General features: G+C 34.6%; 2 protein-coding genes, 1 long non-coding RNA gene and 1 other non-coding gene across 4 annotated transcripts; 3 read left to right on the top strand and 1 right to left on the bottom strand.

Annotated features, from left to right (window-relative positions):
* Positions 1-229: 229 nt before the first annotated feature.
* On the top strand, positions 230-4,028 carry LOC18107772 (uncharacterized). The gene is made up of 6 exons (XM_006372038.3): positions 230-403; positions 505-531; positions 651-713; positions 3,520-3,598; positions 3,673-3,718; positions 3,807-4,028. The coding sequence occupies exons 1-6, from the start codon at positions 362-364 to the stop codon at positions 3,814-3,816; spliced, it is 267 nt and encodes an 88-aa protein (XP_006372100.2). The 5' UTR covers positions 230-361; the 3' UTR covers positions 3,817-4,028.
* On the top strand, positions 3,292-3,397 carry LOC112325125 (small nucleolar RNA snoR99). Its single transcript, XR_002979185.1, has one exon. It is a non-coding gene; the product is annotated as a small nucleolar RNA snoR99 (small nucleolar RNA).
* Positions 4,029-9,133: 5,105 nt separating the features above from the next.
* LOC7461604 (probable receptor-like serine/threonine-protein kinase At5g57670) lies at positions 9,134-12,480 on the top strand. Its single transcript, XM_002325042.4, has 10 exons — positions 9,134-9,275; positions 9,540-9,640; positions 9,761-9,879; positions 9,976-10,082; positions 10,175-10,582; positions 10,702-10,956; positions 11,165-11,322; positions 11,420-11,635; positions 11,873-12,022; positions 12,130-12,480. Exons 1-10 carry the CDS (start codon positions 9,143-9,145, stop codon positions 12,274-12,276), a joined length of 1,794 nt encoding a protein of 597 aa, XP_002325078.2. The 5' UTR covers positions 9,134-9,142; the 3' UTR covers positions 12,277-12,480.
* Positions 10,107-13,651, bottom strand: LOC112324982 (uncharacterized). Its single transcript, XR_002978985.2, has 3 exons — positions 13,471-13,651; positions 10,353-12,325; positions 10,107-10,249 (listed from the first exon to the last, which is right to left on the bottom strand). It is a non-coding gene; the product is annotated as an uncharacterized LOC112324982 (long non-coding RNA).
* Between the last annotated feature and the right edge of the window lie 2,858 nt (positions 13,652-16,509).

The raw sequence follows: 16,509 nt of genomic DNA, 5'->3' as shown, positions 1-16,509 counted from the left end.
TGTGTAAGCAACCGATTACTATATTCAAATTTATCTTTTTTAATTAATTTTTCTTATCTATTTATCTTTTTTATTTTTTTTCCTTTTCCCCAATAAAAAAAAACATAAAATTGACAAAATCATTAACTCACAAACATATTTAAAAATATAGGGATCAGTTATATAGTCTTATTAAACTACAGGGACTAACGTGATCAACTAACTCTATCGTTTTGTCGTCCAGCTCTTTGTAACAAGCCAATCGTACCAAACAGTCCCCCCCTCTCTCGTGAACGCTCTCTAAAGGCCGTGTGGTTTAGGGTTTAAACGTCTCTACAATTACACTAGTCTGTGCCCAAAAATCCTCGAGAGCTTCACAGCCATGGCGAGCACCAAAGTGCAGCGTATTATGACCCAACCCATTGTACGTCTAGTCACTTATTATTTTTGTTCTAGGGTTTTTGATAGTTTCTCTGTTTACTGATATTACCTTTTCTTTTTCCTTGTGAATTTCTGCTACTTCAGAACTTGATTTTCAGGTTTCTTCAAAGTGTAAGTCACTGTTTGCCTCGTTTACTGGTTTTCTCTTCCAGGTCTGCTTATTTTTTGTTGTTAGTTAATGGGTTGTTGAGTTTTAAATCTATTTTTTCTTTTCTATTTTGTGGATGCAGAAAGCTCGCATTCAGATTTGGCTTTTTGAGCAGAAGGACTTGAGGATTGAAGGCCGAATCATTGTAAGTTTTGAATTGAACAAATATAAAGTTGATTTGTTTTATGGATGACGCGCTGTTCTGTAGGAAAATGTATATATGCTTGTTTGTTTGTGCATTCCACTTGGTATTTTTATTGTAAGGTTGCTACTGGCACCTCATGAGGCCGTTCTGGTTGTTAACTGCTTAGAGAAGAGCGTATCTGCTTGTGTTCTGGTACATCTAATTCTATTTGAATTTAATGTGAATAGCTTTAACGATTAGTGGTAGAAATGGGTGGATAAAATTTTATAGGTTACATGAATAGAATATTTACATTCTCAACTCAGTTGTGCTTATTTTATTTGATATGCTGGTAATCTCAATCTTATAGGATTTATGCATCTGCATAATTGATACGTTACTATCATAAAATATTTTATTCATACTTACACCTTCTCTCCTTGATTCCGTGGATAATATTGTCTTCAATCTCCTCTTTTGGCATGTTGGGATCTAGGCATCTATAAGGCAAATTGAACTTAACTCATCACTGATGCACCTAATTTAATGTTGATTAAGGTGTTGAGGCAGTTGTGACGCATATATACCTCCCTTTAACTTGAAAGTGAAACACTTGAATTCAAAGGAGCTCCCAACTTCTGGTTTATTCCAATTATGGTTTTGCCAATAAGAACTAATTGTCAACAAACACCATGCTTCATTGGTTATCTTTTTTAATATGCCTAGTTAACTGGTTTATGCCTTAGAAAAAAATCTATGACGGCAAGGCAAAGCATTGGTAGGACAATTGTACTAGGGATGGCATCTAAAAGGTTCCTAGACCGAACAGTTGTCAGTTGTCACAGTTGCATATTTCTCTTAATACTCATCTTTTACCCAACTTATATACTGAACCAAATTCTTTTATTCTCCAACACCCACTTTATGAATTTCCCCAATACATATATATTATACCATGACCTATATGCATATCAAATGAAAACATTTTTTCCCCATCTCCCACACCCTTCCCACACATCCATGAAGAAACAGATTTGAGACCAACACTCTTTATTTTACTATAGAAAAGAATTGGGCAGAAATCTGTAGTATTTCTAGGGTCTTGCATGGTGATAGGAGAGCCAAATTTGGTAGCATAATCATTTGGTTGAATTTCATATATACTCTCAATGACATTGTGTCACAATGCATTAGGTCTAGATGTATGGGCCACGACCTTATTTCCTTCAAACAAATGTTCTTCTAAACTAGGTGTTGCATAACAAAACAGCTATCAAGGAACCAAATAATCTCTTCTCATCTTTGCTTTTTGCGACTGCCTAACTTGCTCAAATCATCTTGTGTCTGCTTAGCCACTACCACATAGATTTAGATAAGGATATGTAATAAAGAAGAAAATGATGATTGAGTACATCTCCCCACCCAGCCATGTGCTTGGAAACTTGGCCAAAGAAGCCCAATAGATAACAGATAATATACAATAGATTTCCATCAAGAACTTCTAGATTACTCTTTGACCATTACTGCATTGTGTACCTGTCAAAAGATTGGGAAGAATTGCCATCTACCAAACACTGTTTATATATATATATGTTGTGGAAGTTTTTTCTAGATGTTGCTATATTAGCAGCTCATCTGGAAAAACTTCTCTCTTTCCTAGTAGAAATGGTACTGTGTTGCCAACAAACTGCAGATAGCATACTATTAGTATAACCTCCTAATAAGATCTCCACTTTCTTTTAAATCATTTTACTTTTAAGAATCAACCTCATCAGCAAAAATGAGAGAGCATAAAAGGATCGACAATCTGATCAGAGTCAACACTCTGACCCCATCTTTCAGTTTTCTTAATAGATTTTTCTTCTGTTTGCAGCTTCGAAATATCCTTGTATTGTTATAGTCTACCTTAAATCATTGAAATCTAGTTTTCTCTTATGTGCTTGTCTTCTTTTTGGCAAAATCTTGTCAAACTAATTTTTCAAGAAGTAGGGGTCTTAGGTACTCAGAACTGAACAAATCAGTTGATTCTCCTTGCAAACTCATTCTTTAAAAGCTTGAAACCTTTTGGAGGATTAGCTTCAAGATCCAGAGGAAAGTGATCATACATAGAGTCTATAATACATTAGAAGCTCATTTAATTGGTCATTTATTTGAATGGAACTGCATTTTGTTTTTCACTCTTTTTTGGTGTTTCTGTTCTATTTGCGTGAACATATTCATTTATGACTTTATCATATGTTTCTTCCTTGATCATATGTGAGTAATGACTTTGGTTAAGAGGCATTATATAAACATTGTTTGGGCATGGCACACAAACCAATATTGTAGTTTATAGCACATCTACTTATAATACTTAGACATAATCAGATAAAAATCAATAGGCTCTTGCAAGTAGTTGAGTGGTTTTATGAACAAGTGGTGTTTGCTTTGAAACTGTGTAAGAGTCCATACTTTCAATTTTCTGAGTATCAATTGTATAGTATATGTGTTATGATTAGTAATGTTCTTTGTGGCCTTGCACAACTCCCTCTGAGAATGATATAGAAGCACATATTTTGGGACTACACATCTGTGCCTTAAGCTGGTTTCAGATTTTCAGGTGCTTCAGGGATTAACAAGTCCTTTAAAAGTAATCATCACCCATCCAATTCCCCATTTCAGATGTCTTTTGGATTTCTTGCTGAACAATAGAAGATGGAAAATGCTTACCTTTTGGTTTCCAAACACTTGTTCTCTGGGACTTGCACATACAAGCCTGGAGCATATCCATGGTCAGCTTTTATATTGCTTCGCTTCTGAGTCATTCTGGTGTTTTTATGGTTGGCAGGGGTTTGATGAGTACATGAATTTGGTTTTGGAAGATGCTGAAGAAGTCAATATCAAGAAAAAGAGCAGAAAGTCTTTAGGTAATTACATTCTTATTTTTTCAACTCTTCTATTATTTATGCGTGCTCTAAGATACATGTTTTATGTTTTACAGGAAGGATTCTTCTTAAAGGAGACAACATTACTCTGATGATGAACACGTAAGCTGAACCAAAACTCACTATGTCCCCCCCAATACCCCCCCCCCTTCTCATATGTTCCTAATGGTTTTATTTTATGACATAACAGGGGAAAGTAATGGTCATTCCTGGTTCTTTAAGTGGAGGTTCAGTGGAACAGCTTTGGGTATCAAATATTAGTAGGTTATTAATGAAAAGAATGTTCATGCAATGAATGTGTCTTTGCACTTGACTTGGCAATGTATGCTTGCTTTAGATATTTTTCGTGCATGCATTTTTGTATCTAATTTGCAAACCCCTGGCATGTCAATTTTCAGCCACTTTTTAGAAATCTTGATGACATGGCCCCCATGTGATGGGTGTCGGTAGGGTATTCACAAGCTTACCCCGGTAAATTGCGTTGCTTGCTTGTTATGGTTCACAGGTTCAGGTTGCAGTGGTTGCGCTTGCTTCTTTTTTGGTTTTTTGGTCCTCCCTTTTGAATGGCGTGCTGTTTTTTATTGGATACCATGCCACTGTGAGACCTCTCACAGTTTAATGTGGATTGTTTTGGTCATCGCTCTTTTTTTCTTCTCAATTGAATCTTTTTGTGGTTAAAGTGATGGTCAATTGCTTGTTATTTGCCAAGATAGGCAAGAATGAAAGATAAAAGAACCAAAGTGGACAAAGCATGGAAAATAGGTGGCAATTTAAAAGTTTATGCAAAAATTTTAGTTTGGTCCTACTTTTTAATTTCTAAATATTTGGTTCTTTTAGTTTTTTAAAATTCAATTTTATTTTAAAATTTTATTTATTTTATTTTTTAATTTCTAGTTTGAAAGAAAAAAGAAAGAGCAGTTGGATTTAGGTTGAAGAGACAATCTTGATTGATAGTGATTATGTTCATAAAAAAAATAATTTTGGTGTTAATAAGTTTTATTTGATAAATGGAAGTTTCATCTAGGTGTTCATTGTCCTTTCTCCTGTTCTAGATGGTAGATATGGTCCTGTGGTCTTGAGAAATGTTTTCAATTCGAGTTAATTTTGGTTTTTTTTTTATTTATTGGTTTTTGAGTTATTTGAGGTCTTGAATGAGTTTATAAAGATTTTTATAGTGTTTTGAAAAAAAAATTGAAAATTGATTTTTTAGATATAAAATACCAAATGGCCAAGCTTTTTGGAGACCATCTGGTTGCTTCGACTATGTTTTTACGAGTCTGAAACTATAAGTTTGAAGTTTTAGGAACAATGTATGGAATTCAGATAGTTAACATTAAATTTAACATATACTTTAAAATTCGAAATGTTTTATACTCAGACAAGAACCCAAAACATGTGCCGCCTCCGTCGCTGCTGCTTCGAAGGCTTGACCAGCACCAAAATTTTCAAGTGCGATTTGGAAAATCCAGATCAGAAACTAACAAATGTTATATTGTGGTTAATAATGTGTTTGGAGATGATCTAAAGACCGAGACAACCTCTGTAACCCAACAAGAAGCTCCTCTTACATCTTTTGCAGTCATCAGCAATAACAAAGCCTTTTTCAGCCAGTCTGCCGCAAAATGATCGAAACTCCAGCTCTGCAGGGAAAACAATCTATAGATTGTCTTAACACAATGTTAGGTAGACGAGGCGCAAACTATGGCTGCAAAATGGAAGCTTCACTGCCCAACAAAATTCACTGCCACACCGTACACTAGGTTACAATTGTCTTCCTGTTTTAACACTTCCATCAAAATTGTATAGATTTAGCATCCATTGAAATACACACACACACACACACAATGAAATCCTAACATAACACACTTTCGTTTTTTAGTTCAAAAAACACAAATCATGTAAGATGCTGTTGTCGGCTACTGTCTCACAACCTTGGATTTACACACAAATAAGATGTATGCTTCTCCAGCATCCCAGATTCTCAGACATCACTAAAAGATAGCGCACCAAGTTCGTTGGAATCTCTTCAGCAGAAAGCTTCTCCTGCAAACAATGATGAATCAGCCCCACCATCCAAGAAGGCAAAAAGCTCCACATCTTTGTTTGTATAGGTCTTCATCTACAAACACTTATCTTACAGTTGACTCATTAACTGTTTAGAAGTGTGGTAAATGTTGTTTTTTAAAGTTTTTTTACTTGAAAATATATTTAATTTTTAAAAAAAAACACAGTTGGACTGCAATGACAAACAAAATCTAAGTAATTAATGAATTAGAATCCCTAATTACAACTTGCATTCAACCATCCCTATCAAAATGTTGAAAACAGATAGGAAACATTATCTTTACACATGGTCATTCAGAGTTTCCCACCTAACATCAAACGATCAGTACCATTCACTCTTTTCATTGCCCTTCAATTTCATTTTATCTCATATTAGACTGATCCTCATAAGTATATTGATCCTCCTCTGCTACACGTACGAACCCAAAACAATTTACAATTGTTTTCTATAAATTAAATTGTTGTTTTCTGTCAATTCAATCAACTTTCTCAGCTGCGATGCCACAAGAATCTAACTTGCTGTCTTCAATGTTGTTCACAGGAACTCTGATATGGACACAGCACCACCAGAAACATGTGAAGCCCTTTTTTGCCACAAACTTTTTGACTCTATAAATCATACCTAAACATGTGAAGCCCCATTAATTGGCTATGTTATCAGCTAAGCTTTGACAACAACTGTCCAATGCTACATGTATCTAAATCACAGCTAAACTGTGTCTAAGAAATGTTTTCTAGGTTTGTATAGTAAACTGACCCCCCTTGGCTATGTAATTAGCTAAAATCTTGCACCTACTATCCGATACTACACGTATCGTGCTGTAAATATAAACATCATACAGTACTACTAATATATATATATATCTTGCTTTTTGTCTACCTCCTTGTATACTTTTTACTGCGATATTTGATTTTTTTGTGAAATGCTTTCTAAGCTCAGGTAAACAAGACACTGATTAATCATTAATTATTTGTGCGGACTGTTGGTTTGGAATAACTAACCGCATGACTTCAACTACCTTTACAAAATCTTACTGCTTATTTTTGGATTCCTTCCCTTAAGCTGCACGCAAAACTTTTTTTCTTAAAAATGCTACATATTCATTCCTCTTCCTAAATACATTCTCATGTTTGGGCAACACAGTACCCGCTGTGAAGTGCAGGTCTCAAACCTAGTACATCCTACACACTGTCCTCCCAGTTGGTCTAAATGTATATATGCTGCTTGAGTAATAAATGGAAAATGCACTCGCGCTTCTTGATTCTCAGCACTTCATTTTAGAAAGAGTTACATGTTGATTATCATAGAAATATTCCTTCGATATTATGTTGTGTATCGAGAATGCTTTTGTTATTAGAAAGTAATATGAAGTTATTTTTAAAATTTTATCTCATAGTTTAAGTTTATATTAAGATGATTTTTGACAGTTGCTTTATTCAATTTTCTAATTAATATAATAAGATCGGATAGATTTAAATTAAGACCACCCTATAATAGATTAAACCATTAAACATGAATAATCTACTCATATATATAGAATATACCAATGAAGTTGCAGCTCACTAATATATATATTTTTTATTATTATTATTAACGCAGGTGTGCGAGCCAGCTTGCACACACCTCGACTAATCCCACAGACCCTGAAGTTAACGACCATGTAAGTCTCCAGTGGCCATCATATTAGCAACCACAAGGCTCGAACCTGAGACCACAGGGGGGTAAACCCCTTGGTTCCAAGCTTTTAATTACCACTGGGTCACCTACTAGATGATTCACTAATATATATTCTTGATTTTGTAAGACGGTGCATTTTGAATCTCGATTTTGCAAGATGGTTGAAGTCTCGAGTTTGAGTTGTAATATTATCTATTGGGTTTCTTGAAACGCATATACACAACGAAAATAACAAGTTTAGATTTTTTTTAGAGTTTCATGATTTTGTAAGATAGATCTAATGTTGTATAAGGTTTATACGTAGATTACCGGGAGATCTAATGTTTTTTTTTTTTTTTGCTTTAAATAATTACTTCAAGGTTTTAGTTGTCACAAACTACAAGTCGTCCACACGAGCCATAACTGAAAAATCTCCTAAACCCTTTTAGGAGAGATGAATTGTTATACACTTGAGTGTAAACTCTTTTCTTTTGTGTTTAGGTGTTACTGTAATATCTTGTTGTACTATCATGTAATGTGTAAAAAATAAGAGGCATAATATTCTATTTATATGCAAATCTAAAACTCTATAAATGGTAAAATATCAATTTACCCCTTAAATAATATCACATATATTATTTTAGGATAGTTTTAGAAATTTATTCAATCAAGTTCCTATTTGATTTTTTTTTTATCTAGAATTGTAATTCCTTGTATTAATTACATTATAATTCTTAATTTTTAAAATTTATTTATAATCAAGTCACACTTCATCAATCATCATAATTTTATTTTAATATGATAATTTTTTTATTATATTATGAAGTTAATCAAGGTTTAACCTGATCATAAATTAAAAAAATTAACTTTTTAAAAAAGATGACTGTCTCTCGAACATATTCTTTTTTACTTTGGGTTGAAAATCTTGATACGGCCGCACCATAGTACGTGCCACCAATCCAATATGGCTGAAATAGCAATAATCTTGGACTTATCAACTAGTTCAGTCTATACTTCTTTTTCCTTAACCGGTATGAAGTATGAACACAATAAAGCAACAGATTAAGCAAAGTGGGTGTGAAGTGTGAAATACAATACTGCAAATGTCAGTCAGTGTGCGTGTGTTCTTCCTTTCGCCAAGCACATAGTCATTTGGTTACCATTAGACAGGGAGATTGCTAGATTAAGCCTAATGATTTGCACCTATCTTCTTGCAAATATGCAAGCAATGTGTAAAATTAAGACAAAATCATAATGCCATGTCCATCGAGTGCAAAGCATCTCTGTGTCATCCATCCATGTGAAAAGTGAAACCGTTAGTTTCTTCTAAACGTTTTGATTCATGATAAAAAGGCAAGGTCTCTTTTTGAGTGGCAAATATCCCCACCTAGGCCTCCTACCAAATCCAACAACGTGGGACTTTTTCTTAGCCAATGTTGAGGTTTTGGCTTAGATGTCAAGGCATATCAAATACATTCCCATCACCTTTGCTTATACCCCAAAGCACCCTACCATAACACTTAATTCTTCTATCTCGAGGATTTCTTCGGAGAGACTTATCACTTCTCTTCTTGCCACTGTAAAAGGCACATTATGCTTGTTAAACAAGAATAACGCAATGAGAGCTAGCTAATGTGTCATCGCCTCCCTCTACTAACCTTAATCATACTGCTGCTCCCTTCGACATATTATTAAGCCAAGTTTCTGTGCTTCCATCACGTACAAGAGCAAATAACTGAATACTTTTCCCTTCTCAACTTCAAGATCGATCTTTCGAGCTGGTCGGCCAACCTGGTGGAGACAACATGATCCCTCCAGCTCCTTCCAAAATACTCATTGGCATCTCATCAGACCTAGACGATAGCAACGAGCTTCTTTCATGGGCAATTAGAGTTCTTGCTCAACCAAATGACACCATTGTTGCCATATATGTTCTTGGTCAGGATCTTCAGTGCTACTTCCATGAAAAAATAAATAAATAATTCTCCATGCATAATAACCTTGCTGCACGTATATCTTTGCATTATCTCATCTCAAAACCTGCTGATTCAAATCTAAACTATGTAGGAGTGGATACCCAATGTGAACTTCCTTGAGTGAAGTTTGGTTCAAATGAGCTGCATTTATCACATAGATTAGTAACCTACATTGCATCTACTAACACTAGACATGGTAATGTTGTGCATGTTTGATTATATACAGTTGGTGAGGAGTCAAAGAACAAACAATCGCAGATTCGACAAGCAAAGGCACATGTTATATCTGTGCTTGGAGAGTTTGCCAGGACCTGCCAGTCTAAGCAGGTATTTAACAACATTATAACCTTCTGAATGTTTGTCGCTTGCTGAATAATGTATGTTCCAATCTTTCACTACGGCAATATCACTGAAATTAGAAATTATTGTGAATTTTATATCTTTCAGATAGGTTTGGAGGCCAAAGTGGGATTTAGTTCTAGTATTGCTAGAGGTCTAATCGAGGAAGCAAAATCCATTTCAGCTGATTATCTTCTTCTTCGTCACTTGAGAAACCAATCAAATAGGTAAGGAAACCAGATTAGGTTAGAGAATCCCTATTATGCTTTGATATTATAACTTATAAATGACAACTGTTCTCTTTTTTTGTATGCCTATATTAGAACTTGGCATCGAGTTATAAGGTTTTGTTTCGAGCATGCCTCAGAAACCTGCACAGTACTTTCATTAGGGAAATGTGAAAGACGGCCGGATTCGGCAACTACAAGAGGTTAGCTTCATTGTAAAGGAAAATGCATGCAGATAGAATGTAACTTCCTCTAGTGTTAAGTGTTAACCTATCCAGTCATTCACTTATGGCAGAGACTCATCAACCAAGTTCAAAGTGGTTGAGCAAGAACGATGATGGTAACACTCGTAGCGGCAGGACTTCCTCCTCTGTTGAAAAGCATATAAACTCAGAAACAAAGAGACTGAACTCTTCACCAAGAACTGTTTTATATGAAATTGAAACAGAATCTCACAGTACAGAAGATGATACCTTCAGTTTCGGAGGCTCAAGCACTACAGAGTCCCCTCCTCTGGCTACCAATTTCAATGGCCAATCAAAGACAAAGAAGCAGACGTCTACCTGTAAACTTATCTCCTCAATTTTTGCTTCACCAATGAGAAAAATAAATAGGAGTGTTTCCAACAAACAAAAGCAACAGTCTTTGTTAAAATGCTTCACCTATGAGGAAATTGCCAATGCCACAAACAACTTCCACCCAGGTAAACTACCACTAAGCTTATGTGGTGTATGTGCTAGCTTTCTGATTCAGTGACTAATAAATCAAATTAATTCAGAAGTCTTATGCCTCTCTTTTTTTTCTTTCTTTGAGTATCATCAGACAATATAGTAGGTCGAGGAGGGTATTCAGAAGTATATAGAGGTGATCTTTCTGATGGCAGAACTATTGCGGTAAAGATGCTAACCAAGGACAACAAGGATGTTACTAAAGAGAAAGAGTTCCTGCTGGAATTGGGAATTATTGGACATGTCAGCCATCCCAATACTGCAAACTTACTTGGCTGCTGCATTGAAAATGGACTCTACCTGATTTTCAATTTCTCTCAGAATGGAAATTTGGCATCTGCATTGCACAGTAAGAAGTTACTTCACTTATTCTTCTCAATGACTCTGGAATGCTACTCAATAAAGATTTGAACATGTTGGTTATAGCAAAGGATATGTTAACATTCTACAGAAATGGAACAGTTTTATTTCTTAGTTCAGAAATCATTCATGATTTGAAGATGATGAAATAAACGATTGTTGTTTATTTAACAGATTGTTTTACGGATGATCAACAGGTAAAACAGGTGAGTCACTTCAGTGGCCAGTAAGACACAAGATTGCCCTTGGAGTGGCTAGGGGTCTGCATTATCTCCACAAATGCTGCAAGCACCGAATAATACATCGTGACATAAAAGCCTCTAATGTTCTTCTAGGACCTGATTATGAGCCACAGGTGAATGAACTTTGCAAGCAAACTCTTCCACTATTCTAATCTTAAAAGCTGATGAAGGGTTAAAGGGATGATTAGCTGGCATTTCGTTTTTCTGTAGATAACTGATTTTGGGCTTGCGAAATGGCTTCCTAACAAGTGGACTCACCACGCTGTGATTCCAATTGAGGGTACATTTGGATACATAGCACCGGAGTACTTCATGCACGGAATTGTGGATGAGAAAACTGATGTTTACGCATTTGGAGTTCTTCTTTTGGAGATCATAACCGGCCGGAGGCCTGTGGACTCATCGAAGCAAAACCTTCTTTTATGGGTATGTGATAATTGGATTCTGCCCTTGATCGATTACCAATACCTATACTACTTCAAATTTCAACAATTTAAACAACTGTAATGGGAGTCCCAGCTACATAATGTTACCAGGAGATAACCTCAATGGCTAGTTAGGAGTTCTGACTTGTAAATTCAAGTCTGTCAAAAACTGAACTGGAAGTTCTTGTTCTCTCCAAGTCATTCCAATTCATTTCATTTAAATGGTTTGCATGTGTAGGCAAAGCCTCTGATGGAATCTGGAAACATCATGGAACTAGCAGATCCGGAATTGAAAGGAAAATTTGATCCAGACCAAATGCATAGAGTTGTGCTAACAGCTTCATATTGTGTGAGACAATCCTCACCATGGCGTCCATCAATGAGTGAGGTGAACATACATTATTATGTGCTAGGTGATGCGCTTATAGTCCATATGAGATGGCAACCAACTAACCTGATTGAACCCATCTCCTGTTTTCTTTGCTTTCTTCGTAGGTGTTAGAGCTTCTAACCGGCGGCCATGACTCTGAAGTTGCAAGAAGCTGGAGGATGCCAAAGTTTACATCTGATGAGTTGGATGATTACTCCGTGACTTTTGGATATGATGTTGCAGTTGATATTGCTTCGGAGGATTATTTGTAAGCAGATAATCTTTTTGTTTCCCTTTTTATTTAATGTCTTAGGCTTTTTCCTGGCATGAAAGGAATATAGTTCTTCAGACTACAAGTCTGTAACAGGCTAAAAAAACAGGTTTTTCTTCCAGTTCTATGTAACTTATGCGTTCCTATATACTTTGGGATTATTTTTTAGTGCTGTCAAGAGTGGAAATGTTTCTTAACCTTTTTATTTTCCATTTTGTTGCAACACTTCCATTAATTCAACTTAGCTAGGGATTACCTTATTAGTAGTAAGAGTATTGGATCAAGTGAACTGTATCAGCAGTCACAAAAAGACATGGAATCTTATAGGAAGGAACAATTAAATAGTAAAAAACACTATAATCAAACCCATTAATGCCTAAAAATAGATTAATTAACAGTAATTGAGTATTAAATTACTAACCTGATAACTTTGTTAATTAATCCTCTCGAACTTCAATACTAATTCCCCTTGTCAATGCTTCTTAATTGCAAAAGGAGGAAGGAGAGAGAATTCTTCCCGTTAATGAAGAGAGAGAACCTCATTTGTAATTACCTTTATAGTCTTGTTTAAATTGTTAAAATGAGAAAATGTTGAAGTATATCGTTGCCTAAATAAAATTGAACTCAATATTAACCTCTCAAAAATTAGGAAGGTCAACAACTCTTTAAAAAAAAAATTATATTTTTTAATTGGTGATGTGCTAATATTAAAAATAATTTTAAATAAATAAATAAAATATATTATTTTAATACATTTCCGAGCAAAAATCACTTTTAAAAATAATCACTACCACACTTCCAAACACCCCAAACAAGAAAACATCGGTGACTATTATGTTACATGAATTAAATTTATCTGCATTAAAGTTTTAAGGAGTTGAAGAAGGAAATATCCACCCAATAAAGAAAATCATCAATCTAATTTCTTCATTGTATTTTTTTCCTGAGTGATCTTCCAATAAATCAATAATTGACTTGATCTTCCTAAAAGCTTCATAAACTTGGAGTATATTTATGGACATTTAACATTAATAACATTTCAACAACACTTTGGTTTTTCTAAAGAACAAAAAAACACTTTTATTTGCAGAATATTATTTTTCTCTTATAATAAATTTGAGATTTATATATATATACACACACACACATTAACATTGAAAATCTAACAGCAAGACCAAATAAAAGAACCCATTACCTATATTAGCAAGTGTATCGTAGGAGCATCAAAAATTCAAAATCCCTATTTGGGCATCACTCAAAAAATTGCTGGCTGCCTTCAAGAATCATGTTGAAAAGTAAAAAAAAAAAAAAAAAAGGGGTCCCGGATCGATTGCATCCTCTACTTTTTGATCCGAGAGTCTCCCAGCAATAATAGTGCCTGCCTAATGGGCAACTCAGAAGGGCACAGGTACTAAAGATGCACCACATGTATGAGCCTGATGGGCAGATGCAGAACAGCACATGTGATATATTTCAACTTGTTTGGCAACACGGTTGGGCCACGTATTAGTTAAAAAATTAATTATTATTTTTTTTGAGTTTTTTATTGTTTTGATGTGTTGAATTCTAAAATAAATCTTAAAAATAAAAGAAATATTATTTTGATGTATTTCAAAGTAAAAGATATTTTAAAAAACAAATATTATCATAATATCCATACCAAATCAAATAAGACACCTTTATGCCTCAAAATCCATGGTATTGCTATCCAATCTTTGATCCCTGTTTTTCTAAAAAAAATTAAAAAATAAAAAAAACAAGGAGCAAAAAAATAATAATAATGAAAGTGAAAGTGAAAAAACATAGCAGCAAGAGCAAGCTGGGAAGCATTTCACGCACATGGAGGAATTAAACTAGGGTTTTAGATATAATTAGGAGCCCAATTGAAACCCATTAAATCCAAGACTAAGAGCGTGTTTGGCAGTGTGGTTGTGGGTGCTTTTCAAATAACTTTTCGTGCCAAAATGCATGTCAATGATGTTTTTTCATTTTTTTTAAAATCATTTTTGACATCAGCACATCAAAACGATCCAAAACGTACAAACCATATTAAATTTTAGCAAAAAAAAAATTCAAATTTTTTGGGAACGCAGGTTGAACCGCGTTCCCAAACGCTTCCTAAGAGACGATACAAATTCAAGGCCAAATTAAATGGCTATTATATGAATTTGCATAAAAATTAAGTCTGAGGACTTTAATTAGATTTTTGATAGATCAATTTGATTTAATCATAGTTCCAATTAAAAGTTTAATTAAGTTTAAGAATTAATTTGGGTCAAATTAAAAGATTTAATTAAGTGCAAAGACTTAATTAGACTTTTAATTAGTCAAATTAATTTTATTAAGGGCTTAACTGGCGAAAGATTAAGATTGAAAGTGTAATTTGGGATTTATTGAGAAAATTAAAATTTTAGAGGATCAAATTTAATTTCTACAAAGTCAATTAGGTGAAAACAGGGACAAGATTGCAAGAAAAATAAAGTTTTGGGTCAATCAAGGAAAAAATTGAAGAATTTCAAGACCATGGGCTGAATTATAAGAGACATGAGACTTTAGGAGCTGAAATTGAAGAAAATCAAAGGTTGAATGATCAATTGAAGATCAATTTGTATAAATCCAAAACCAAAGACTTCAGTGGATTTTTTGGAACTGTGCAAGGGTAAAATTGAATTGATTTTTAAAATTCAATCAAGGACTTAATTAAATAAATTAAAAGATTGAAGATTGAAATTGAGAAAGAAGAAACCTAATTCAAACCTTAAGCACCAAAAGACATCGTTTCCATATATATATATATATATATAAGGAAACGATGCCGTTTTGGGAAGCATTGTGAATTGTCTTCAATGTCTCATGAGACAGAATGAATGGACAACTGATTTTCTCTTTTTGCAAAGATGAAAACTCCCTTCTCTCTCCTTTACACAAGACAAAAAACACCTTTATTTACACCTTATCACTTGTACTCTCGCCCAAACGATATAACAACCATTTTGCAGCACTGAACATGCTGCTATATGGAGCCAAAAATCCACACCCAAATCAGTTTCAGACCAGTTGTTCTTGTACTATAACAACATCAAATGAGGAGATGTAATGGGGGCATATCAATGGTTGAAAGAAGGACATAATAATCTTCCAAGACCATTATAAGAAAAGGGAGATACAGATGAAGAAAGGAGGATTTTTTTTCTCATAGAAAAAATTGAAGCAAAAATACACCTTCATCAGTTCTCTCTTAGCTTCCTCAAACACCATCTAAAATAAAAGCACCCTTAGACCATATTTTTTATAAAAAAAAATTAACCCAGAAAACAAACCCTTCCCCCTCCTACAATCCTCATCGTTTTTCTTCCCTCTTTTTTTCTTTCCATGGTAACATTAAGCAACCCTTCCATCTTCAACCAACAGCTTCTTCTCACAGCAAACCCACAGCTAGTACCAACAACATTACCTCTGCGAGAACCCGCAACAAGTTCTAGTAGCTCCTTGCAACGTGACCAGCTTCAGTAGCTTTGGTTCAACCATGAACAAACAACAAGTGTCTCTCCCAATCCAACAACGACAGTAACTCTACCATCCACTAGAATCTTCATCATGGGCCATCATCTTCATGACAGACTAGTAAAGGCAACAAGTAACCCTAGGCCAAGTAATCCTCCTCCCTTTTCTTTTGTTATTGTATGATTTAGCTTGCAAAATGTGAAATAATTCACATTCTGCATAGGCTAATGACTTGGTCATTGGGTTGGACCAGTGACCAAGTTTTTATAAGTTGGACTTAAAACCGACTTGTATGATTGGGCTGAGTCCAGCCTAATTGTATAAAAAGGAAAATGGGCTTGTTAGGTCATTTGTTGACCTAACAAAACAAGTGGGCTAGGCCTAATCCCAGCCTGTACACGTGGCTGGACCAAGCCCAAACCCATCCTTAATGGCGTGTCTGGCACCCTACTTTTTTCTTAAGATATAAGGCCTTGTTTGGTTATTTAGGATATGTTTGTCAAACACGTGCTTAAGATATATTTAATGCCTCAGACCTTAAGTTAAGGGTATATTTGTCAAACACACCCTAAGCCTTTGTCTCTTAGTTTCTAATATGCCTTTATTTTTTATGTATAGCCAAATAGACCTATAAATTATTATTTTTTTCAATTTCATCCTTTAATATTTTATTATCTGAGAATTGTTCTTCATGCTTATTTTCTCACTTTTATTTTTATAGGTTTATTTA

Source organism: Populus trichocarpa, chromosome 18 (assembly GCF_000002775.5).
Source record: "Populus trichocarpa isolate Nisqually-1 chromosome 18, P.trichocarpa_v4.1, whole genome shotgun sequence".
In the NCBI taxonomy this organism is placed as follows: Eukaryota; Viridiplantae; Streptophyta; class Magnoliopsida; order Malpighiales; family Salicaceae; genus Populus; species Populus trichocarpa.
This window is presented reverse-complemented; position numbering and strand designations above follow the sequence as displayed.